The 25,837-nt window shown below is 34.7% G+C and overlaps 1 protein-coding gene across 4 annotated transcripts in view; it reads left to right on the top strand.

Annotated features, from left to right (window-relative positions):
* LOC125674064 (carboxy-terminal kinesin 2-like) overlaps window positions 1–25,042 on the top strand; it is a 42,956-nt gene extending 17,914 nt beyond the window's left edge. For 3 of the 4 annotated variants that reach the window (XM_048911098.2, XM_048911094.2, XM_048911097.2), the window contains 13 exons: window positions 141–267; window positions 1,048–1,169; window positions 5,426–5,461; window positions 9,012–9,077; window positions 10,356–10,549; window positions 12,403–12,501; window positions 12,624–12,719; window positions 16,497–16,664; window positions 17,060–17,218; window positions 19,833–19,980; window positions 20,685–20,821; window positions 22,170–22,316; window positions 22,439–25,042. In XM_048911098.2, coding sequence (XP_048767055.1) covers window positions 141–267; window positions 1,048–1,169; window positions 5,426–5,461; window positions 9,012–9,077; window positions 10,356–10,549; window positions 12,403–12,501; window positions 12,624–12,719; window positions 16,497–16,664; window positions 17,060–17,218; window positions 19,833–19,980; window positions 20,685–20,821; window positions 22,170–22,316; window positions 22,439–22,480 — 1,541 coding nt within the window. In that variant the 3' untranslated portion in view covers window positions 22,481–25,042. The remainder of the gene's footprint in view (window positions 1–140; window positions 268–1,047; window positions 1,170–5,425; window positions 5,462–9,011; window positions 9,078–10,355; window positions 10,550–12,402; window positions 12,502–12,623; window positions 12,720–16,496; window positions 16,665–17,059; window positions 17,219–19,832; window positions 19,981–20,684; window positions 20,822–22,169; window positions 22,317–22,438) is intronic. The other variant, XM_048911109.2, reaches the window with a different exon arrangement.
* Window positions 25,043–25,837: the final 795 nt, after the last annotated feature.

Below are 25,837 nucleotides of genomic sequence, written 5' to 3'. Positions count from 1 at the left end.
TTATTGCTGTTAAAGAGGATTTTGAGCGTCGTCTTCAAGACTATATATGAACATGAGAATACATTAACGATAAATTCTATTGTATATCTTACATTGATGATGTGGTCTAAATCTAATTCAATCTAGTATTGAATTTCCAGACACTGCCTGCTATGACCTTATCAAACTCTACGTTGTACCTTCGGTTCAAACAACGTCCGAAATTACAGGACAGGAGTCAAACGGTAAAACAGGAGGGAGGCAAACAGAGGAAACTTTAGATATGGGGTACGTAAATAATTTTGAATAGGACCCAGTTGCACAAAAGTTAGTTTAGATTAACTGACGAATAGCATGCAGTTAAATCATCTCCTCTACATGTATCTATTAATACGGGTCTGACATGTTAACGACTTCGGTGCAAAATACTTTGCGCTAATTCATGATTACAGCTATAAAAGAATGCAGACAATTCAAGTCGGTTTCCTGATTTTCAATATATCCGGGGTAGGCTGTTTATTGTGATGAAATAAACTCAATGAATTTATAGCAGCTTTTCACCGTTACATTACATCGAATATTCATTCAAGATGTAAGAAGAAAGTTCTCAATAAACAGTCCAGATATATATCATACTTGATGGTTTTATAATAAGCAAAACAAAAGTTTTTTTAAGGGTTAACTGATGTTTATGTTTTGAAATTAATCTTACATGTCTAGAGCGTAAATAAGACGTGTACTGCCACTCACCTTTAGAACTCTTGCCATTAACTTAGTATATGGTGATCTCCCCTTTATCATTTTACATATATTTATTGTCATTTAATAAATGACAATATTTTCACCCAAATTTGTATTTATTTGTTTTCTTCTATAACTATGGTAGCCTAGCCAGATCACTAATATTACATAAACCAACTTTTGTTCAACGGGTAAAGAAAGTTAAATATTCCATGTGGATTGTATGAATCATTGTATGTACATGTATAAAAGCAATTTAGACAGGAAATTTATTGATGTATAGGATCAAAATCTTCCACTCACTCTTTCTTTTCCTACGATTTACAGGATTATTGTGGGGATAACTCTCTCCTGTGTTGTCATTCTAATGTTTGTAATCGCCCTGCTGATAGTTTTTATTCGAAGAAGGAAGCAATCACGAATCATCATAAGGCAGGGAAAACACATAGGTAAGGATATCCGTCCATGTCTATTTCTGTTTTCCTTTCTCAAAAATTAAAGAAATAAAAGCTCATTTAAACCATGTCCATGCGTTTTGGTTAGAGTACCGGGGTATTAGAAAGCATGAGTTCACCTAAAAGCCTGCATGGTTGTGGGATTTTCCATTCCCACACGTGAAATCCTGAGGAATTTTCATGGATGTACAGTTTAATACACGAATAAAATATATACAAAGTGTACACATAAACATGTAGGTATGGTATAACTACAAACCTGTAAAATGTATTGGCGATTAAATCAACTTGTATGTGATGTATTCAAATTTAAGATGCAATGTATTACAATTGTACATTCTTCCCAAGATGTTAAAAGTATTTTTATCTATTCCGTGGGTGTTGAAGACTCAGTGTTTGAACCGCAGCGGTGGCCGAGAGGTTAGATGGTTCGTCCCGCATGCGGAAGGCCGGGGTTCGAATCCCGACCGCGACAGACCTAAGTCGTTAAAACAGGTAGTTACAGTTCCACCTCCAAACGCTCGGCATCAGGTGTAAATGTCACGGGTCCTCGGAGATGACCTTAAAAACGGATGACCCGTGTCACAGTAGGTGTGGCACGCTAAAGAACCCTCACTGCTCAATGGCCGTAAGCGCTGAGCATAGGCTCCATATGAGTGCAAAATTCTCGAGTGAGACGTTAAGCAAGATACAATCAATCAATCAATCAGATAATGAATAGGAGTACATTCTATTAATATTTTAAGGAGTCCCATCTAAGTATTAAAATTTCAGTACTATGTAGGCAACATGAGCATCTTAAGTGACCTTAAGCAATTGATAATTACCCGTTGTTTGTCTTGCATTAGCATTTTAGAACATCATTAATTTCTTCTTTGAAAGTACATGACCATTGTCATCAATGTTGCTTGAAACATTCTTGGGACCTGAGTGATGTGGTCAAACATTTGATAAAATGATGCAATCTTTGATAATTTCTTTCTTTTTGCAAGGGTATCTTGCGAACAAACAGTGTATATAGTCATGATGAGCAAGGATGTATCTACCGAAAATGTAAAATTCATAGTACTATGTAGGCAATGGTGAATTTCTACGTTGGAGTAGGCTTTACGGTTTATGGTTTTTTTTTAATCTTACTAACCGCTGGACATCAAACAACTAAACCAAGTATGTAGCAATAAGGCTAAAATAGGCCTTTACCAACATTAGGGAATTCATGGTTCCTGACTTACGGAAAACAATGTTAGGAGTGATTGTATGGTTCATATAAGGAAAACGCTATATTTCCTTGAATTTTATAGTACATGGTTATTTCATGAGAATCGTGGCTTCGATTTCTCTGGGGGAAAATTCAAATTTAGTTGGAGTTTTCTTTTATTTGAGCAGTCAAAATTTGAGTACAATATCAGATTTAAGTCTAAGATTTGACTTACAGTTTTGCCTTGGAATCCAGGCATGCTGCCAGAATGGATTTTATATCTTGTATAATGAAAATTTCTTTGAAAAATATTCTCCCTCATTCCTGAAAATCAAGCAACCAGCATACATTCTAAAAAATAGAGGGACAAATGTCTACCAAACTTGTGAAATTGAAATATATCCTTATGGCTCCCGGGTCATGGCATCTGATGCTAGGGTGGGTCAACACCCTAAAATATGATGCAATATGTGAACAATTTACATCCTAGGGAACATCTAGCAGACACACTATTTGTAAGTCATGATGAAGAATGCTTTTACCAAAATGTGAAATGTATAGCCCCTGGATCAAGGGTTCTGGCGCAAGTTTGGACAAAGCTATGTTAAGGCTTCCCGGAACTTTGAAATGCGTTCAAAACATACATTGCATTACGAGGTCAGTTTTGTTTACAACTTGTAATTTATATACTTAAGTATATACAATTTATATAGAAGATTCTCTTGGCTATATATTCACATATTTGCTACGCTATCACATGACTTCGTTGATCACGTGGCGGCTATTATAATTGTTTGAAGCGTTTTACATACATCCCTTCAGCACAGCTGATTCAACAATTATTTGTAACTTTTTATTTCATAAATAAACTCACGGTAGCCTTGTGTACCCGAATTATGCTTGGGAAAATTGATAGTATTACTTGCATACAAAATACATGTATTTCATGAAGAGTTCAACTTACCGACACATTTACCGACACATTTAATGGTAATCTGTATTGAAACAAAGACAAAACATATTTTTCCCAAGCACAAACTCTTCTTACCATTTCCGTAAAAGATATCAAATGAATCCTCATTAATTGCCTGCGCTCGACTCTTTAATAAACGCATCATAAATTCTACCTCAAACCACTAGTATAAAACAGAATACATTTCAAAAGTATATGTTTCGAAAGCAGTTTGAACACGCTAAATTTCAACCATGGGTAATTAAACAAACTATTTTAAAATGTTCGGACATACAAGATTCTAAAATATAATTTAAACACGTGAATTTTGCAATAGCGTTCTGACATCTTTGAGACAGTTTGAAATAAGGTCTAAAGTTTATGACCCCCACCCCTCCCCCCACCCCCGTCATAACAGCTCAAGTTTGCAGTGACGACATAATTTTCCATTATGACGTCACATATTGGTAGTTCGGAGAAGTAAAGACACAAAGTACACTGTGATATTTTATGGGATGTCTTAACCTACCCTAGAAGTTATATCACTTATATTTATCATATGTAACCATGTAAAGCTTGAACAAACGTCATATGTATAGTTAGATGTATGAAGAGCATGCATCCTTCTTCCAAACTTGTGAAATTCATGATCTATGGACTGGATAGTCGGCCTTTAATATTGCATCAAAATGGGTGTATTCTGAAAATGCATTTAATCTTTAAAAAATGGTTTTCTAAAACTATGTACATTGTTTACCTGATCAAGATATAGGGTTCATGGCTGGTCTGACCGGTCGACAGGAGATGCTTAATCTTCCTTACCTGATCCCATCTATATCGTGCTTATATGAGTTATGAGATTGATCACAGTTCGTTATCTTCACATTTCATTGTGAATAAATATTGTATATATGATTGTAAATAGCAGGTAACTGTCTACCAAAATTATGAATTTCCGCCAAGGGCTCGACATTGGGTTTGGGGGATCAAATGAGTATACAGTGAAAGTTCTATTGCATTCATTGAAACTGTCTTCTTTACTTGCGTGTAGGGCTCAGACTAAAACGTCGAACTAATTACGTAAAATAGTTGTGGTAAATACGCAAGATCGCGACTACTTTTTCCGTCTTGGTTTTAAATTTTACTTTCCTCTTTCAAAGTCTCGTGAGACCCAGAGTATGCGAGAATTTGGGCATGTTGGTAAATAATACCAGTTCTGCAACTTTTGTCGTGATCGATTCACCCGATTTTCACAATGGTGTACTATCAAAGCATTGCAGTAGACTGTAGTAATTATTCAAGAAAGAAACATAATACGCAGAAATATCCACAATTGATACATTTTAATGGAAATGTGGTGGATTTTTCCCCACTGCTGTCAGCCAGGAAATTACCAAAGCTGAAAAGAGCTTACGTCAAAATATATAGCTTCGCAAGCTAAATTCAGAAGTTCATTTTTCCTGTATCTAGACGTTTTTACACACCTTTCATTTAATAAAATGTTTTTAATTGTGGAAAGCACATGGAGGTTAAATCGTCTTCCGATGTCATGTTTTGAATAAACAAAAAATGCCCAATATCGACACGCTTTTCCGGACTTCTTTACAAGAGAGTTCTGCTAACTCGGTATTTACGATCTTGCGTATTACATCTACAAAAGCATCTCACTTTTGGTGCATCGTGACAATTTATATTGTATGCACGGTTATGATAACCGAAAATGGAAAATTTATTATCCCTAGACTAGTTTTGGGGTTTCAGAAAGGGACAATCGTACACAGAAAATACAGTATATGATATTTTAAAATGAATATTTACACTTATACATGTATTGGGAAGAAAAACAAATAACGTAATCTTGAATCTAAAGGACAATTGATTTTCATTATTTAGATATAATTTGACCGTACGTTAGCTATCCCTTGACTAAGTATGCACGGTACTCATGTAACCGTTACAGCTTCTGGGTTTTTGATAACAGAGGTAATAGTCTTATTGACCATTTAAAACACGCGGAAGAGAATTTGGCGGTTTCGCTATGACATTCCAGAATATAGATTATCAGCATCCTTTAGAATTATTATGTACTCTATATTTCAGATTTTTCAAAAGAAGAAAGAATGCTGTTAAAACCGGGTGAGTATTTTGAAAATTCAATGAATTACAAAGTAAAATAACGATGTAGTCATGATATATTTTATTAAACTGTTGATGACTTATTAATTCCGAGCTTCCTGGTGACTGAGGTAAAGGAAACTAAAAAAAAATAGAATATCATGTTCACCTCAACGTGCCTTCAAGGTGAATTTTTGATGTTTTAGAATCAAATCAAAACCTAATTGGAAATTCTCAAATTCATCCAATTAGTTTCATCATGATATTGTTTTTGATTTCTTTTTTCTTGCTAAAACCCGTGTTTCTAATTATTTCGATTAGGCATTGCACTTTCGCTGTAAACAAAAATGGTCAACCAGATATCGTTTGGTACGCGATAGTAGCTGATTGCGATGTTTTAAATAAATCAATCATATAATGAAAATAATGCAATAATCACATAGATATTAACTCGCGTCTCTAAGCACTTTCAAATAGCTCCTCTTGCACTCCAAGTAATAATTATTGTATATTTACTTCGGTGTACATGTATCTTGGGTTATTTGGACGAAGGGTGGTGACGATTGCAAAGCATGAGATACATCGAAATAAATATTCAAAATCTTATTTGTATCAATTAGAAATATGATATCTGTCATATGATCAGTGGTTATTGCCTGACTTTTTACTTAATCAATGAAAATTCAAGTATTTGTCATGTGACTGCTTGCATATTTTCCCTTACCAACCAGGCACATTCATCGGGCACTAGTCGCCCGATTGTGAGTGAGTGGATGTACATAATGTCTAATCAGAGCACTTCAAATTTGAACATTGGCGATTTACACAATTTGGGTTTACAGCTTTTATCAAATGATGATCATGAGGATTTTATTTCATCACAAACATGCGATGAAATTGAAATGAATCATACCTTTTCTGAAATTGAATTAAAATCGAATTTCACAAATTGGATATCAACACGGCCGTGGGCTTAGACCTCGTGACTTTTGACGTGGAAATCACAAATGTGTTAAAATCCCAAGGAGCTGTGATTCGGTTTCAAAGTACATGTAGGAGGAAGTGAAATTCATCCTTTGATTTTTTTTTTTTTTTTTTTTTTTGTGTTCATGATAAATTACCAGAGATAAAAAAAATTGAAATGTTATTGACATTTTCAGATTGTGTTCAATTATTTATTTTACAAAGCATAGTTTTAAAAAAATGTATGTAAATGATGGTTCCGCCAATTATTGTCTCTCTATTTATTGTAAACTTTTTATGAAAGAAAAAACACGATAACCAACAACATGCAGCTGTAAACAGGAATGGCCGGCTAGGTTTCGATTAGTAAGCTCTGGTACCCAGCATCAATCTTCTAATTAGTCAACCATCAGAGAACATCGGTCTTTCAATTGGCAATATAACTTCATCTCTATTGTGATGATGATGTGATACATATGAAAAAGAACTTGATACATTTGACAAGATGGATTAAAGGTGTAAGATGAATATTAAAACCCCACATTAAATACATCAAAGCAAACGTGCATACCATTTATCCTTCCATGTTTAGAAAACTGGAAGTGATCAAAGAATTAGATAGGTTATGTATGGAATATGTTTTGGTTCCAGCTGACCAAGCTTGTAACATCATTGCCTTGGTAAGGCTCACTATTACAAATGTATCGTAAACGAACTTCACATTACATTCCACATATGGTAATCGTACTTATGCTCCAACTATCCTTTCAAATGATGAAACTCTTCAAGTGTATGGTTCAGATTTAGACACTTTTACTATTCCACTCAATGAGTCGGATGAATATAAGTTACTGTACTTATACAGTAAACTATATTAAAACCCTTTCAAGCAAATATACATTGCTGGATCCAGTATATGTTCTACCAAGCCCCTATTTTTGCTCCTAACGAAATTATTAACAGCTGTGAAGGACAAACTGCAGAAGTACTGTGCAAATACATATGCAAGAAAAGGCGTGAATCTAAATAATTCTAAAGAACTTTTAGTAAATTTGAAATCGCAAAACTTTTCTCAAATCAACACCATCAAACCGTATGAATTTTCAATAATTTACACAACCATTCCTTACGATAATTAAAGACTACCCTTTTTCACAGCATCGACAGTTGAAAAACGGAAATATTCATATCTACTGATCAGTCATCCAAAGATTTACTTTGTTAAACACCACTCTGACTCCACATACAAGTTCTATGAAGCTGAAATAAAGAATATGTTGGATTTCTTCTCATTGATGATATCTTCGTAGTCTTTAGTGATTGGGTGTTCCAACAGTCTATTGGTATTGCTATGGGGAAGAAGTGCCCTCCTTTCTTAGCTGCTTATATATTTTTTTATAAAGCAGAATGTATTCAAATCTTCTACATGAGAAGAAAAATACATGTGTATCTTGCTGCAGCCTTCAATTCAACATTTAGATATATCTGGGTATAGTCAGTTTTTAAATCGAGGTAAGCTACTGACAAATTAAACAAGTTGATGGTACAGGGATTTCAACAGTCTCGATTGAAGTCAGCATTTCGCAAATTCTATGGTCGTTATAACGATCTAGTTCAATACAACCTCGCATTGGGTCAAATGCTGTCTGACGTGTTTCATACCGATTGTTAAGCCGTTCTTGGCACACTGATTTGACTGCGGATAACTCCGTTTACCGGATCAGGATATGGGGCTCACGGTGGGTGTGACCGGTCAACAGGGGATGCTTACTCCTCTTAGGCACCTGATCCCACCTCTGGTGTGTCCAGGGGTCCGTGTTTGCCCAACTATCTATTTTGTATTGCTTGTAGGAGTTATGAGATTGGTCACTGTTCGTTATCTTCACCTTGCATCAGCGACATTTCATTTATTAGCAATAATAATTTCCATTCATATGTCGATTCAATATGTCCCAGTGAACTCAAATTTAAGACAGCACAGATTCGTCCACTTCTGCTTCATACTTAGATAATCTATTGAAAGAAGTCATACACGGCAACTAACAACTTAACTTCATAACAAACGGGATGATTTCACCATATCCGTCGTTAACTTTCCATATTATGTAGCAATATTCCATTATCACCTGTATTTGGTGTGCATATATCTCAACTGATTCAATACGCAAGAAATTGCTCTGTGTATGATCAGTTTTTAAATCGAGACAGGTTACTGACAAACAGTCTCGTTTAAAGTCAGCATTTCTCAAATTATATATTCGTTATAACGATCTAGTTTGCCAATACAACCTATCATTGGGTCAAATGCTGTCTGATCTCTTTCATACCGATTGTTAGGCCGTTCTTGGCACACTGATTTTGTCTATGGATAACTAAGTTTACCCGATAAAGAGATAGGGCTCACGGTGGGTGTGACCAGTTAACAGGGGATATTTACTCCTCCTAGGCACCTGATCCCATCTCTGGTATATCTAGGGGTCGGTGTTTGCCCAACTATCTATTTTGTATTGCTTATAGAAGTTATGAGATTACTGTTTGTTATTTTCACCGTTCATGTACCTAACACATTATGTTAGCCTAAAAGATATAAAAAAAATTGCATTTTCAGATGAAGAAAAGATAAACATTGAAAATGAGTCTAGCACTCCAGAAATCCAAGAGCTGAAGATGAAATGTAAGTATATTGTGACAGTATGTTCCAACATAACTTGTATTTAGTAAAAGGTCAAAGAAATTGTTAGGAGAAAACACATGACATTTTCATAAAGACATGAAAAGTAAATCACCTTAAGAAATCGATGAACGAGAGATAAATAACACTATTAATAGTAATCATTTATATTCTGATTTCAGTAAGGTATATATATGAGATGACGTGAGGGTTTTTGTTTTGATAACCATCTATAATTGGTAATACTGTACTTTTCACGATTAAACGTTTGTATTATACGATGGGCGGTAGGATTATAGAAAGAAAAAGTCTTGTATTTACTCGATATTGCGAGTTTATGGTTTCGAATATCCCATATCTGGTATATATATGGGAGTTATGAGATGGATCGTTGTTCGTTATCTTTGCCTTTCATTCAATCACCTCGAAAAATTACGAGGTAGGATAAGTTACCGTTCCTTCAATCTCTACTTTCTATTTGAAAGTTTTAGAATTTTTATCTCCGGCGCTGTGTTAACCCTCACACGTCTAACAGGGACGGTGACTGTCTCTTCTCTAAGCTTAAGCGTCCTTTGTTTGGTGAATTTCACTGATCTATCCTGATCTTGTAGTTGCAGGAGTTGGCACGGTAAAACACTTTCACTGTTAACTGCTAAAATATTTAAGAATAGATACGGCAGGAAACATAAAAAATATTTTTTTACAGATATCGATATGTCCGTGTCCTCACACGATCATTTCTTGTAATCACCAGGTGAAAACGTGAAGATAACGAACAGTGACCACTATCATATCTAGTATAAGATATACAAAATAGAGAGTTAGGCAACACGGACCCCTTGATATACCTGATGTGGAATCAGGTGTAAGCATTCCCTGTCGAGAGCACACCCACTCAGGTAATCGGAGTAATCTGTAGTCAACATCAGTATATAAAGAGCGCCCTAACAATATGTATGTCACACGTCAGACAGCATTTGACCAAATGACAGGTTGTATTGGCAAACTAGATCGTTAAAACGAGCATAAAATTTTCTAAATACTGACTTTAAACGAGACTTCTGAAACCCCTATTACATTAACTTGTTTGCCAGTGACCTGTCTCAATAAAAGGATTGGTCATTCGCAGAACGAGTTCTTGTTGAGCAATATAAACTCCATATACAGATGATAATAGGATAATACCTCAAAAATATGGGAAGTTGACCATGGGGAAGCTGCGAAATAATTTTTAATCCTTCATTCTAATTGGCTTCCACATACTTACATATGAAATCATAGGTGAAGAACAAGACACAGAGCTGAAAAAACTGAGAGAACAAATTGAGAAACTATCAAAGGTATATCTTGTGGAAACTGAAGGGGAAAAGAAGCTGACAGAAAAACAGGAGAGGGAACATTTGGCTTTAAAACAACAATATCTTGCAAAGAACGAGGAGTGTAAAGAATTGAATAATAAACTGCAAGAAGCGAAGGTATGCAATTAAAGACCCATATCATATAGCGTTCATATCAACTGGATTATTGTCCAATATATTTCAATAACCATGAAATGGTATGATTGTCTAGTATCCTGAGACTGTGCTGATAAAGCAATTACCTTATATGACATTGTGATGTCAATAAAATTGCAATTTATGACAGTGTCATGTCATTGTTAAAAAGTCAATATTAGATGTTCAATGATATTTCAGTGTATATCTCTAGAAATTGTGTTATGTTTACATAGTACTAATGTTGAATGTAAACAATATCAAGGTCATAGCGACGTTTTTTCCCTATTTTAAAAAGAGAAATTTAATATTATTGATGAAAGGTGAAGATAACGAATACCGTATAGCGGGTTTATCCCTCGGGTCTAAAATTTGGCGATTACCTGGTTCAAAGGTATGCTAATAATTTTAACGGAATAAATTTTGGTGGACAGGGAAGAGTTTTCTCTCTTTCAAATACTGAAGCCGCAATAGAGTGCATATTTGGCGATTGAAATTTTGGCGGAAAGCCATCTAACCGCTAAGATTAGCCAAAATTATAACCCCGCGGGAAAACCCCGCTATACGGTAGTTAAACACGGACCCCTGGATATACCAGAGTTGGGACCAGGTGCCTAGGAAAAGTAAGCATTCCCTGTCGACCGGTCACACCAACCGTGAGCCCTAGATCTTGATCAGGTAAACGTAGTTATCCGTTGTCAAAATCAGTGTGCCAAGAACGGTTTAACAATCAGTATGAAACACGTCAGACAGCATTTGACCCAATGATAGGTTGTATTGGCAAACTAGATCGTTATAACGACCATAAAATTTGCGAAATGCTGACTTTAAATGAGACTTTTGAAATGCCTGCGTCATCAATTTGTCTCGATTAAAAAACTAACTATACGTAGAACAAGTTCGAATCATTTGAGATATATAAGCACCAAATGCAGGTGATAAGGATATTCCTACATGAATATGGGAAGTCGTCCCGTTTGTCATAAAATTGAGTTGTTAGGTTCGCCGTTAGCATCTACATTAAAAAAATATCTGAGTATGAAGCAGAAGATGACGACTCTGTGGTGTCTTTTATTTCGAGTTCACAGGGATATATCGAATCGACATGTGATTGGAATTTATTATTGTAAATAGATAAAACGTCGTCAGTATATCTAAATGTCGAATTGAAGGCCACAGCAAGATATGTTTTTCTTTAGAAGAGCTCCAGAATGATTTCCAATATAGGTTTGAATTTGATATTGTGGTATTCATTGATCGCCTTGGCTATCGAAGTGGTTAGATTATCTATTTTGTATTGCTTGTAGGAGTTATGAGATTGATCACTGTTCGTTATCTTCACCTTGCATTGCATAGCTATAGTAATGCAATGGTCTCGGGTTCGATTTTTATCTGACTGATCGAAAACAAAAGATGAAGATAACGAACAGTGGTCAATCTCGTACCTCCTACTGTCCATTTATACATTTTTTTCACTTGCCTAAACCAGGAATTATAAGAATATGGTAAATCTGAAACAGACATGGCAATATACCTCAAGTTTATTTGTTGAAATATGATAGGATACAAGTGGATAGTGCCTTAAACGTCACAGAAAATGATATGCATTATTTGGAAACGTTGCTTGTGACCTTGCATTGGAAATTAGAATACTACATGTACTCTCAAGTTAATTGGAATTGTCTTTCCTAAATGTCAATCATGATCATCGTTAGCAACGTTTAAGTATGTGTGAGAAGTATGATTATATATGTTGGCCGATCTAGGAAACGGGTACCTATGTTATTTCTTTGTATTGATTAAGCACTAAGACGTACTTTATTTTACCGCTATAGGGAAACATAAGAGTACTTTGCCGCATTAGGAAAACCGACGGAAAAGATAAATGTTTAACCGTGGCGGGAAATAGTGTATCAGTAAAATATGCAGCCGGGGTAATACATCTCTCTCTCTCTCTCTCTCTCTCTCTCTCTCTCTCTCTCTCTGATATACAAACGATAAAATGGTGTTTTAAAACATACAATGTATAACCAAATATATTATCTTTATTACATAGACGCAGAAACAAGATCGGAAATTCAGTTTTGAGAAAGTTTTCGAAGAGAATTGCAAACAAACGGATGTTTATTGTGAAATTCGAGAATTGATTCGAGTGAGTATTTATGTTCAATTTTGTAAAAGTATTTAGGTTTTTGTTCACAAGAAAGACATTGCAACGAATTCGAAATACATATGTCACTAAGTACATACATGGAAAACATTTGATGAAGAGTTTATGGCACAACAAAATATTTTTTAAATAATTTGTGACTGTCAATTAAATTCAAGTGTTATTATCAAATTTGGTAGACACTGTGCAATAATCGTATCCCAGCAAATTGAATGCAAATTTTTTTCCAGTATCTATGCAAAATAGAATGAAAATAGGAAATAGGTATAGTTTAGAAACAAAATCTTACTTCAATATTGAATATGAATAAAACATAGTACATCATGTTATCAAAGCATGTTAATTTGTATGTATTTTGTTTTACGTCCCATTCAAAAAATATTTCATTTGTTTAGATACCTCACTTGCTTAAGGTGAATTTTGTACTAGTATTTTAGCTACGTCATCTAGTGAAAGGTACATTACATTTTCCTATTTCTGACACCATAAGTCCAATTCTTTGTGATAATTCTTCACTATTATATCAGTGTCTTTTGAGGCTTGATTTTGAAAGAATTGCTTGATTTGTGATGATAAAACAAACTTCAAAAATGTTTCGGTGCTTTTTCATTGAACAACAAAAATGAATTTAGACTGTCTAAAAGGTTAGTGAAAAATTATTGAATTTTGAATTATACTCATGATATCCGAAAAATAAGAGGTATGTATATAAACTAAATACTCGTGCCTTATATTACATGTAGCATTAAGATTCCATGTTAGGCATAATATCTCTACATCAAAGTTTGCTTTGACACTCGCTTTGCAATCGGGATGGCCGGTAGAATTCTCGAAACCCTTGACCTTTAACATCAGCAGTACCTGTTACTTCTCCCTACATAGTCACGTGTCTATTAAATCTGACTTTAGAGTGACATTGACTCATAGTAACATATTTGTCTGTCTAGCAAAAAGTAATTTATTTCCCATACCTTACAACAATTATGTAATAGATGATAAAGCACAAACTTGATAACATTCAAGGTCGAGAAATGCTGTTTTGAAATACAAAATCTGAGGCGTTAGCTACATTGCTCTACCTCGAAGGTTAATCTTCATCATCCATGGAAGTCATAACTTTACTTTATTTCTACTACTGCTCAGAAATACACAGTTGATTTGTTATCTATACGGACATGAATTAGGTCATTTCATGACGTTTTGACAGTTTCCAAAATGGTAAAACACCTACATGTATTTTCTGACAAAAATGAAGAGATGATAGGGTATACTAGATGAAAGGTGAAAATAACGAACAGTGATCAATGGCATAACTCCAAAAGCAATACGAAATAAAGAGTTCGGCAAACACGGACAACTGGATATACCCAATGTTAGCATCTCCTTTCGACCGGTCACACCCTCCTTAGGCACTGTATCTTGATCAGGTAAATGCAGTTATCCGTAGTCAAAATCAGTCTGCCAAGAACGGTCTACAAATAGTTATGAAACAAGTCAGATAGGCTGTATTGGCAAACTAAATTGTTATAACGACCATAAAATTTTAACTTTAAACACCCCTGTTGAAACCCCTTTCCCATTAACTTCTTTGTCAGTAACCTGCCTCGATTCAAAACCCGATTGTACGCAGAACAAGCTCCTGCGTATCGAATCAGTTGAGAGATATAAACACCACCTACATATGGTAATGGAATATTGCTACATAAATATGAGAAGCCGAGGATGGAAAAGCCAAAATAACTCCGCGTGTCATCAAGTTGAGCTGTTAGTTTGCCGTTAATATCTATCTGAAATCAAATATCTAAGTATGAAGAAAAAGTGAACGAGTCTGTTGGGTCTTTTATATCGACTTCATGTGGATCTATCGAATCGACATATGAATGAAAATTCTTCATATAAGAATTCTTTTAACATTATTAATAGATAAAACATCGTCGATACATCTAAATATCGCATTGAAGCCCACAGCAAGATATTTTTTCTTCGTACGTACAAGTTTGTTTTTTTTTTAATTCGGCTTCATAAGAATATAAAATCAGACCAGCTAAGACAAGAGCCCAATTCGTGACCATAGGCATTCCAACAGACTGTTGGAAGACTTGATCACCAAAGACTACAAAGATATAATAAACGAACAACTCCAGCATATTCTTAATTCCAACTTCAGAGTACTTGTGCGTGGAATCAGAGTGGTGTTTAACAAAGTGATTTATTCTTTCTAGGGGTCCATGTTTGCCCAACTCTTTATTTTGTATTGATTATAGGAGTTATGAGATTGATCACTGTATATTATCTTCATCTTTCATTGATGGTGCAGGAGTTTCAACAGTTTCTTTTAAAGTCCGCATTTCGCAAATTCTATGTTCGTTATAACTATCTACTTTGCCAATAGAGCCTATCATTGGGTCAAATGTAGTCTGACGTGTTTCACACCGATTGTTAGACAGTTCTTGGCTCACTAATTTTGACTACGTATAACTACGATTACCTGATCAAGATATAGGGCTCACAGTGGGTGTTACTGGTCGACAGGGGATGCTTACTCCTCCTAGACACCTGATCCCGTCTTCTATATTTCCAGGGATCCGTGTTTGTCAAACTCTCTATTTTGTATTGCTTATAGAGTTATGAGATTGATCACTGTTCGTTATCTTCACCTTTCATTTGAAGACTGAATACTAGATATGAATATTTCCGGATTTTTTATTGTTTGTTAAAGAAGTAACTGTCTATCATGTCAAACGGTCTAGTCGTTAATTTATCGTGAGGAATGATCATGTAAAGTGTTGAAAAGTGATACGTTGATGGGTTGTTATGTTTTTGAATGGAAAAAAGATTTGCGATTTCAAATTTATTAAAGGCCCTTTAGAATTGTTTAGAGTCCACATTTGATTCACACCACTTCTGGCATATGTAGTAGCACAGTACGTTTAATAATTTCGTCAGGGCTTGGTCGAACATTTACTGGATACAACATTATATCTTTGTTTGTAAGGATTGTTATGAAGTTTAGGAATCCTGTATAGGTACGGTAGCTCGTATTCATCCGACTTCTTCACTGGGATACCAAATGCATCTAACACTGAAGCGTGGTTTTGAAGAATTTCATCTTTTGAAAGGGCAGTTCGAGTATAAGTACGATTGCCAAAAGTGGAATTAATGCCAACTTCGTTCAAAATACATTTGTAATAATGTGCCTTACAACAAAGACCAAAACTTGTTCCTAATGTAAATTATCTAAATCTTTTATCACTTCTGGTTTACTAACCACAGAAGGATAGATGGCATGTACTTTTAACTTGAAGTGTCTGCTGCCGGATTTAATATTCCTCTTACACCTTTAATCCATTCTGGTAATGTATCAAGTTCTTCTCTTTCATATTTAGCCGTATGTCTCGCATAATCTTGGACATAATTCATGATAGAGATGAAGTTCTGTCGCCAATGTAAGACCGAGGTTCTCTGTAGTTAGAACCTTTTGAAATACGTTATCTGAGGTCCATATTTTCAACTATACCAGTAATGTATCTGATTAACAGTGAGCAACATGTAACTTAAGATTATATTGGTACAGTGAACGTTCCACACTTACAATAAGTTTGTGTGCCGCTATATTCCCAGTGGATCAAAACGAAATATATTATGATTTACGTAGTTGTAAAATTATACAAATAAATTATAATGTATCCTTTTGAATACTATTACTGATAACCTGAGTTATCCTGAATGTTCCACATTGATATTTATAACATTTTACAGAGTTTTCTAGACGGATATAACTTGTGTATTTTTGCGTACGGACAAACTGGATCTGGTAAAACATACACGATGGATGGAGAAAGTGAAATAGATAAGGAAGGCATCATACCACGAGCAATAAAACAAGTGTTTCAGGACTCGGAAGCAGCAACATGTGGAGGATGGACGGTAATAAAAAATCCTTTCATTTTATGCAAATGGTCACTTTACTTACACGTGATAGTTCTTATAGCTGTCTGATGTGTTTCATACCGATTGTTAGACTGTTCTTGGCACACTGATTTTGAATACGGATAACTCTGTTTACATGATCAAGATATAGTGTTCACGGCGTGGTCGCCAGGGGATTCTTACTCCTCCTAGGCACCTGATCCCACCTCTGGTATATCCAGAGGTCAGTGTTTGTCCAAGTTTTTCTTATTGCTTATAGGAGTTATGAGATTGATCACTGTTCGCTATTTTCACCTTCCATTGTTGTCTTCGACCAATCAGACAAAAATATATTTCAGACATAAAAGGGGATTTTTTCATTGCTGTATTGAATGATGCTTACTTTATTTCAGTACGAATTCTCAGCATCCTACCTGGAGCTGTATAATGAAAAAATACGAGATTTGGCTAAAGGAGATAAAGATAAAGAACCTCATGATATCAATCGTATTCCCAAGGGAAAGGTGCATGTGACTAATCTTACTGAATGTAACGTCAATACCAAAGAAGAGGTATTTTATACAGAACTTCATTGCTTCAAACGGGCATTGACACGATTTGAACTGAAAACGTTCAATATCTATTTTCCAATTTCCAGTGTTTAAAATGCTTGACTAAGGTATTTGTAATGGTCAGCAGAAATTTGAATGTTGGTTGTCGAGGAACATGGGAGACAAGAGCTTACAATTCTTTGTTATGTAAACAAGGCTTGTGCCATGTTTTCTTATTTGGGTTAAATATACTAGTAAAATTTTTGTTTAAAGAAGATTTTTTCAATTAACAAGTTAATTCTGAACACAATCAAATAATTTCTTGTGTTTGGAATATCTCACATTCTTTTAAGCATACTGTTTTCTATTAAGCAAGCTATATGTAAACAAAAATTGTCTTGTTTACGTAACAAAGAATTGTTAGTGCTCTATCTCCTTAGTAATTGGACAACTGATATTCAATTTTCAGTTCACCATTAGAAATGCTTTAGTTAGCATTGTAAACAATAAATATGGAAAAATAAAACTCGAACAATTAAATTTGAAAACTTTTAGATCAAATTGTGTCCATGCTCTTTTAAATGTCAAGTAACTTGTTATTAGAGGGACACTTTTCTGAAAATTGAAATATTTTTGTGTGTTGTTTACCTCCCATTATCAATCATTCAATCATGCGCATTTTAGCTTTACCGGCTGTAGAAGTGAAGTGCCACACATTATCAAGGTCATGACATGAGAATTTTCTATCGCGTCAACAATGACCGTGACACAGGGCTTTCTCTATCTGTAAGGACTAATTTGAACATCACCGGAGGTTGAATCCTAATGATGGGATCTTGCTAATGTACAGTTAGTACTTATGTTTGAGGTAGTTGCTAGGAATCGAATTCTTGACCTCCCTTGAACACAGGGAGATTTGGACATCACACAAAAAGTATTTTTATTCCGTGGCAGTAGTTTTGGAAAGAATATAGTAAACTGATGATGAACAAGCAATGGTGAATTTCTAATATTTGGATCTGATATTCCCAAATTGATATATAAATAAATACATGTAAAGGATGATCTTTTTAAAGTAATTCTAAAGGGCATCACTCTTCATATTTCATATGATATAATCAACATCCATTCAAGTATTGGGAACATCAATATTTCAGTTATTTCCGGTACCACGAGAATAAAGTAGTATTAGCTAGCCTCGCTAGCAATCAATCTGAATACAAAATTTTGAATTGTTTCTGTAACAAAACTGTATATGCAAGTTGCTCTACAAATCTTTCACTTTACAAGGAGAGGCTGTCTGTGTTTGGTAGTTCATGATGATGCATACATACCGTCATAATCTGTGATACATTGCATGCCATTTTCTTTTTAGACACTTTAGGCACGTTTGATTGAACAACTTGAGTTACGCAAGTTGCTAGAGTTGTAAATAAAACATGTATTTCATGACACTGGTGTTGAACATGGGTTAGAAAAATTTACTCCTGACTTTAGCGTGAGCATCAAGTCTTGAACATGGCGGAGAATATTCGAATTTGACGTATGAAATTAAAACTTTTTGGGAATATAAAGCAATATTACCATGAAAGAAGACATGTAGCTAAAGTTTAATTAACTGCTGTTTTTCATAATTGATATGAATATTAATTTTGTAAGCATTGCTAGATGAATGTTTTGATTTCAACTTCCCATATTTGTGTAGCAATATTCCATTATCACCTGCATATGGTGTTTATATATCTCAACTGATTCGATATGCAAGAGCTTGTTCTGTGTATAGTCAGTTTTTAAATCGAGGTAAGCTACTGACAAACAAGTTGATGGTACTGGGATTTCAACAGTCTCGATTGAAGTTAGCATTTCGCAAATTCTATGGTCGTTATAACGATCTAGTTCGTCAATACAACCTCGCATTGGGTCAAATGCTGTCTGACGTGTTTCATACCGATTGTTAAGCCGTTCTTGGCACACTGAATTTGATTGCGGATAATTCCGTTTACCTGATCAGTATATAGGGCTCACGGCGGGTGTGAGCGGTCAACAGGGGATGCTTACTCCTCCTAGGCACCTGATCCCACCTCTGGTGTGTCCAGGAGTCCGTGTTTGCCCGACTGTCTATTTTGTATTGCTTATAGGAGTTATGAGATTGATCACTGTTCGTTATCTTCACCTTGCATTGTAAGCAAAGTTTATTTTTAGGGGAATTATATACGGTCTATCTTTGGTTAATTTTGATAATATTTACACTATATTAGTACTATATGTACATTGCACATGCTTGTTCATGTAATAGGAATTAAATACTGCTTAGTATCAAAATGAACTACCACATACGAATAAATTGTCATTGATATGATTTTCATATCAAACGCCATTTTCAAAACAACACTAGAGCAACAGTTGTTGTTTTATTCAAATTCAAGAAAACTAGCCTCTGCACATGAATAGGCATCACTCTAGTGTTACCCGATTTTTCCCAATCAAATGTACCCCAAGGATATCGCCGTATTGTTAATAATTCCATACGCCCTAGAAAACATGGCCATTTATGACACCAACTACTATATCAAAAGTTACTGTATAATAATGCTAACGTACCATACTTAGAGAGGGAAATTATATTCATATCTAGGTGATGGAATTCTACAAGGCAGCATCTAAGAATAGAACATCTTCAAAGACGAAAATGAATGAAGAGTCCTCCAGAAGTCACGCTGTCTTTAGATTAGAAATGAAAGGGGAAGTGAGAGAAGTACAGGGCAGGAACGACACGTGTTCAGGTTAATATATGTGTGTGTGTTTATTCATTTTAATCATCACTTGTAAACTTCATCATCTTTGTTACATTTTGTATTTAATTTCTAAATAAACAATTAGATAACAATATATATCATTTCCAAAGTAGGGATATGTTTCATTTTTAATCATTAGGTCCCGTTCTATGGCGGGTGTCCAATAATTATCACTCAGCCTGTTGTATGTTCGACTGTTCGACTGTCAGCACTTTTTATGGCACACAAAAACAAAATGTTATCCTGGAAAAGATTTTCATAAATTGTATACACATTGCATAGAGGAAGACATGTTTTGATTTTCAGATTTATCGACTTTGTCTTTACAGAGTATTGTGATTTAATTGTTCTACTGTTGTTAAGATCTTAGCACTTTTATGACACCTAATAACTGGAGAATGCTTGAGAAGGTTTTCATAGAATTGAAAGATAATATGCTTCCTATGGTGATCACTATATCTCTCCGTCAGTTAACACTTTATATGACAAACGATCAATCATATTTCCTCGGGAAGATTTTCATGGATTAGGCAGGAGAACACATTTCCAATTTTCAGGTTTATCGCGGAACCCTTTCTGACATGTCAGTTTACTAATTTGTGATATTTACCGATGGTAGAGATTACACATATAAGGATTTCATCAGAAATTTCAGTGGTCTATTACAAATTCATACCTGTCATTTTCAACAGGAACTTTAACACTTGTTGATCTTGCCGGAAGTGAGAAGATAGACCAGCAGGCAGGGGCAACTACAAACCGGGAAACAAACAAGATCAATTTAAGTCTGTTGGAGCTGGGTAAAGTTCTCAGAGGTTTACTCAAAAAGGTGATTATCTCGATATAGTATGCATAGGTATGAAAACGTGAAGATAACGAACAGTGATTAATCCCATTATTTCTATAAAGAATACAAAATTTAATGTAAGGCAAACACGGACACATTGACACACCAGTGGTGGGACCATGTGCCCAGGAGGAGTAAGCATTCCCTGTTGACAGGTCACACTCGTCGTGAGTTTTCTATCTTGATCATGTTTACTTAGTAATCCGTAGTCAAAGTCAGTATTTAAAGAAGGGCCTAACAATTTGTATGAAACATGTCACACAGCATTTTACCTAATGACAAGTTGTATTTCTAAATTAAATCGTTAGAATGACCATATAAGTTGCGAAAATTTCACTTTAAACGAGAAGGTTGAAACCCCTGTAATATCAATATGTTTGTCGCTTTTAAAAAATTCATCATGCACAACACATTCTCGTGCGTATCTAATTAGATGATATGCATAAACACCAAACATAGGTGACAATGGTATATTGCTACATAAATATAGGAATTTGATAATGGAGAAGCTGAAATCATAAAGTTCAGTTGTTACTTGCCGTTAACATCTATGTTCAATAAAACATCCAGAAATGGAGCAGATTTAACTTCAAGTTCACAGGGATGTTTCGAATCTACATATGGGTGAAAATGAGTATTGTTAATTCATAAAACGTTGTCGATAAGTCTAAAGGTCGAGTTAATGGTCACAGCAAGATGTTTACTTCTTCTCACATAGAAGCTTTCGTATGAATTTTGCCTCGTAAGAATACAAAGACGGGTCAGTTAATAAAGGAGCATAATTCATGTCCATCGAAATTCCAACAGGTTGTTGAATATCGTCAATGAGGTACTCCGACATATTTTTTACATCAACTTCAAATTACTTCTGATCATTGTTCTCCACTGTATTATTATACTTTAACAGTCATAAGATACACATACGTCACTAATCCCTCACTACTAGTAGTGAAAACCATTATAGGGATAAGAAAATACGATAGCCACTCACTAAATAGAATCGGACTGCCCTCATACAATCATGCACCTTTAGGTACCATAAGTTTAAATGTAGTGAAACGCTCATGAATGGTGTAGGTTTGTATGTCGATTGGGATAATATCGAGTTTAAAGGAGGTAGAGATTCAATATATATTAAACGTGCGGAGTATCGTCCATAATCGTTTATCCAAGAGGTTCCAGTCTATCCTAGCGTTCTAACAATTAGCATTTTATATTCCCTCTAAACAGAAATAGGCAAGCATCCCTCTCGGAGACATCTAGATCACTTCCCCTGGTACAGCGCTTGAATAATGTTTGCAATAAGCCAAGAAATGTTTATACATTTTAGGAGAATGTGACGTATAGGTCCTCTATACTTACGAGGCTGTTGGAAACCTCTTTAGGTGGAAATAGCAAGACATTGATGATTGTAAATGTTTCTCCGAGCATGGAGTGTCTAAACGAAACAGAACGATCGCTAAAATTTGGAAGTGAGGTTTGTGTTTCTTTACTTTTTTCATCAAAACTAATAATTGACTCCAGATGTTAGTCTCTCGAAATATTAAAGAAAATGACGTCGCTGTAGTTTTCTTTATGAATAACGTCTTAATTTTGCAGGTGAGCAAGGTGGTACTGGAAAAGGCGAGAAAGAACAAGTGAACTCACTTTTTGAGAATTGCATTCCCCGGAAGCAAAATATTGGGTGATGATAGGAATTTGTGCGATAAGAAATAGAGAGATGGGATTTGTCAAAAGTCAATCCAGAAAATGACAAGGAGAACCGTAGTTTTTGGTTCTTCATTTCTAAAGAAGTGGTGTCTTCAAAATTCTCAAAACATTGTTTTTAAAAAGTCAGCATGTTCACAAAATTGTTTAAGATTGTTCCTAAGATGTAACTTAGGAAATGAATTATGGATATTCTAAGATGAATTAAAGATATAGGATGATAATACATGTACATTAGAATATTCTATGCTGCAAAATGTTCTTATTTTTTCCACATTGTTCTAAACCTATAAACTTTGGGATGTATGTACAGCTAAACAAGGTATTCAATATTACACAAAGAGAAAAGTTAGATTTAATCAGTAACATAATGCTTAAGTATAGATACTGTACGAACATTGTACGAAATATAATTCCAGTGTAGATATATCTGGTAGATGAAATATTGCAATATATAAATGGTATAAGCCGTTCAAAACATTTCCGTTTATCTAGTGCTTCAAATAAAGTTCGAAAAATGAATTTCAGTTTGAACGTGATGTTTAACCAATTTGAAAATCTACGATATATAGGATATACCATCTGCTACTGTACCGCTTTCATATAGGTCATTAATATATATATATATATATATATATATATATATATATATATATATATATGAATGTTGTGTTCCACCTGGCTCCTCACACACCCATTGAACATTGATAGAATGGTAAATTGTTTGCAGCATATATAGGACTTCTTAAGAAAAATGACACTTCTGTTTAGAAATATAAACTTCTAATGGAACAGTACGTCACGACGTACAAGTCTAGACTAAAGCCGTCCCCCACAATATCTTGCCGTTGTCTGTTACTATTATCAAATTTTAAACTCTATCCAGACTACTGATTATTCATCATTTTCCTTTGATTTCTTTATACGTATTTGAATTTTATACATATAATGTAGTATTGATGAATTATTGTGACCTTGACATCGCACCTAGTGTGCATCGTTAGTTAGAAAGAGAAAGTAAATGGTGTAGAAGCAAAGACGTGCGGGTTGAAGATGAAGATTGTCTACTGATATTTTGTGTGGAACCATGACGGAAAACAATTCCTCCCTGCAAATCTTGTCGGGACAATGTGCGATTGGTTTTAGTTGATCGTTGTTTGTAAAAGAAACATCCTTCAATTTAATGATCCGTTTTTGGTCAAATGTTAACGATACTAGCAACTTTTGTGACAACAGGTTTCTAAATAAACCTTACAACGCTTTATCTCTTTTTCAATGTCATGAAATCTTCCTCTCGATCCGAAGCTATTTATTAAAGGGATTAGGAAAGGTACAAACACGGTGACTGATACTAACAAGGGAAATCCTCTCTGTGATACCAACTCTTCCTAATTTGATTCAAGTACTGGACATCTACATAACGATGTGGATTTTGGTGACATGATCAGAAAATTGTGAAGTTTGATTTTTTGCTAACTTTACATAATACGGATTATCTTAACATTGAGCACTGCGTACTGTTGTTCTGCTGTTTACATATAATGTTTGTCTACAAATTGTGACTTTGTGTGTATATGCCTCCCAGCAATAGTATCAACCGTGTTTTCGAAATGGAAGTTTTGTTTTGATGTCTTAAGATATATACATCTTCCTAAATAATGTATGTTAATGCTGTTAGACAATACATAGTCTTTTCTGTCTTGCATATATTCAAGTAAAGGTTATTCAGAATAGGCGACCTTTCTTCCTAATTACAGCTTCTGTTACTACACAAAAAGGATGCAATATTGTTAGTGTTTGTAGATAGTACTCACACATGTAGATAGAACTCATGCTTGTTTACACTACATGTATGACAAAATAATTGGAAATATTAATTGCCATGCATGTGCTCTTTCGTTATGATACATCTCTGTATTTCATACCTTTTTTCAAGTAAGTTTTATACTTGTGCTGTAGTAATTCATTTCGAATGAGCTGCGTGTTATTTTTACGTGTCATCTAATCTGGAATCATTCAAATTCATGGAAGAAAAATTGTGTGGTTTATTATGATGTTACTACGTCGTTAAGATGTAATTTCTTCGACTTGGTTTTAGTGAACTGAATAATCATTCGATTTGTATATTTTAGAGTCTTGAAGCTACATTCGTCGAATTGGGTACGAAAAGTCACGAATTATGATCTTTTTGATATAAATTGATACTAATATCAGATCGAAGTTGTACGCTGAATATTTGAATGATAAGGCAGAGTTGAACTTGGTTGGTTTCAATAATACAAATCATTCATGTGTATGTCATTCATTAGATAGAAATTTCGTATTTTTCATTCACAGATGTACTCTCTTTCTTATTCAGATACAAAACAAAATGTCCACCCCAAACAGCGTACAGCTTCGATCAATCATAACTGATTGTTGATGCGTATCTAAACAAACTTGTATTCCATGATTTATGTATTGATGTCTATTCTAAATAAAACTAGATGCATTTTCTGTCGCCTGACTGTAATTCAATTAAATAAATAGTAGTTTGCATATTAAAATGCAATGGGTAATCATTTGTATTAGTTGATCTTGCAATAAATAGACCAGAAAACGTTGTCAACATAAACACCTGCGCATATCATAATCAGTCCCATTCTTATTTTAAGCGGAGACAAGTTCATAATTTAGCAGATGAAAAGCATGAAATGATGGGGAACGTGCCCGAAAATTAGAACAATTCTCAATTTTGAAGCCATGTCCCATTTTTTGGTGATTATTGATTGACGGGGTAGCAATATCCCTGAGAGTGACAGGGGTACTTGCTACTTAACACTAATAGGATATGTGTATTATTTTCACCTGTAATACTGATAGGAATGGATAACAGAAGATAACGAACAGTGATCAACCTTATAAATCCCATCAATAATATAAAATACGCGGACTCTTGTACATACCAGAGGTTGAATCATGCGCCTTGTAGGAGTAAACATTTCCTGTTTAACTGTCACACCAACCATGGGCCCTACATCTTGATCAGGTAAACGGAGTAATCGGTTGTCAAAATCAGTATATACCAAACGGTATTACAATTGGTATAAAACAGGTCAGCGAACGTTCAACTCTTTGACAACTCGTTTCTGCATATTAAAACATTATAACTACCTCAGATGATCCTAAATGCTGAGTGTAGAGTGAGACTGTTGAAACTAACATCACCTTATTAGTCAGTATCATATCTTAATTTGAAAATTGATCATACACAAAATATTCTTTCGCGTATTGAACCTGTTGAGAGACATG

The sequence above is a fragment of the Ostrea edulis genome, chromosome 3, assembly GCF_947568905.1.
Source record: "Ostrea edulis chromosome 3, xbOstEdul1.1, whole genome shotgun sequence".
Classification (NCBI taxonomy): Eukaryota; Metazoa; Mollusca; class Bivalvia; order Ostreida; family Ostreidae; genus Ostrea; species Ostrea edulis.
This window is presented reverse-complemented; position numbering and strand designations above follow the sequence as displayed.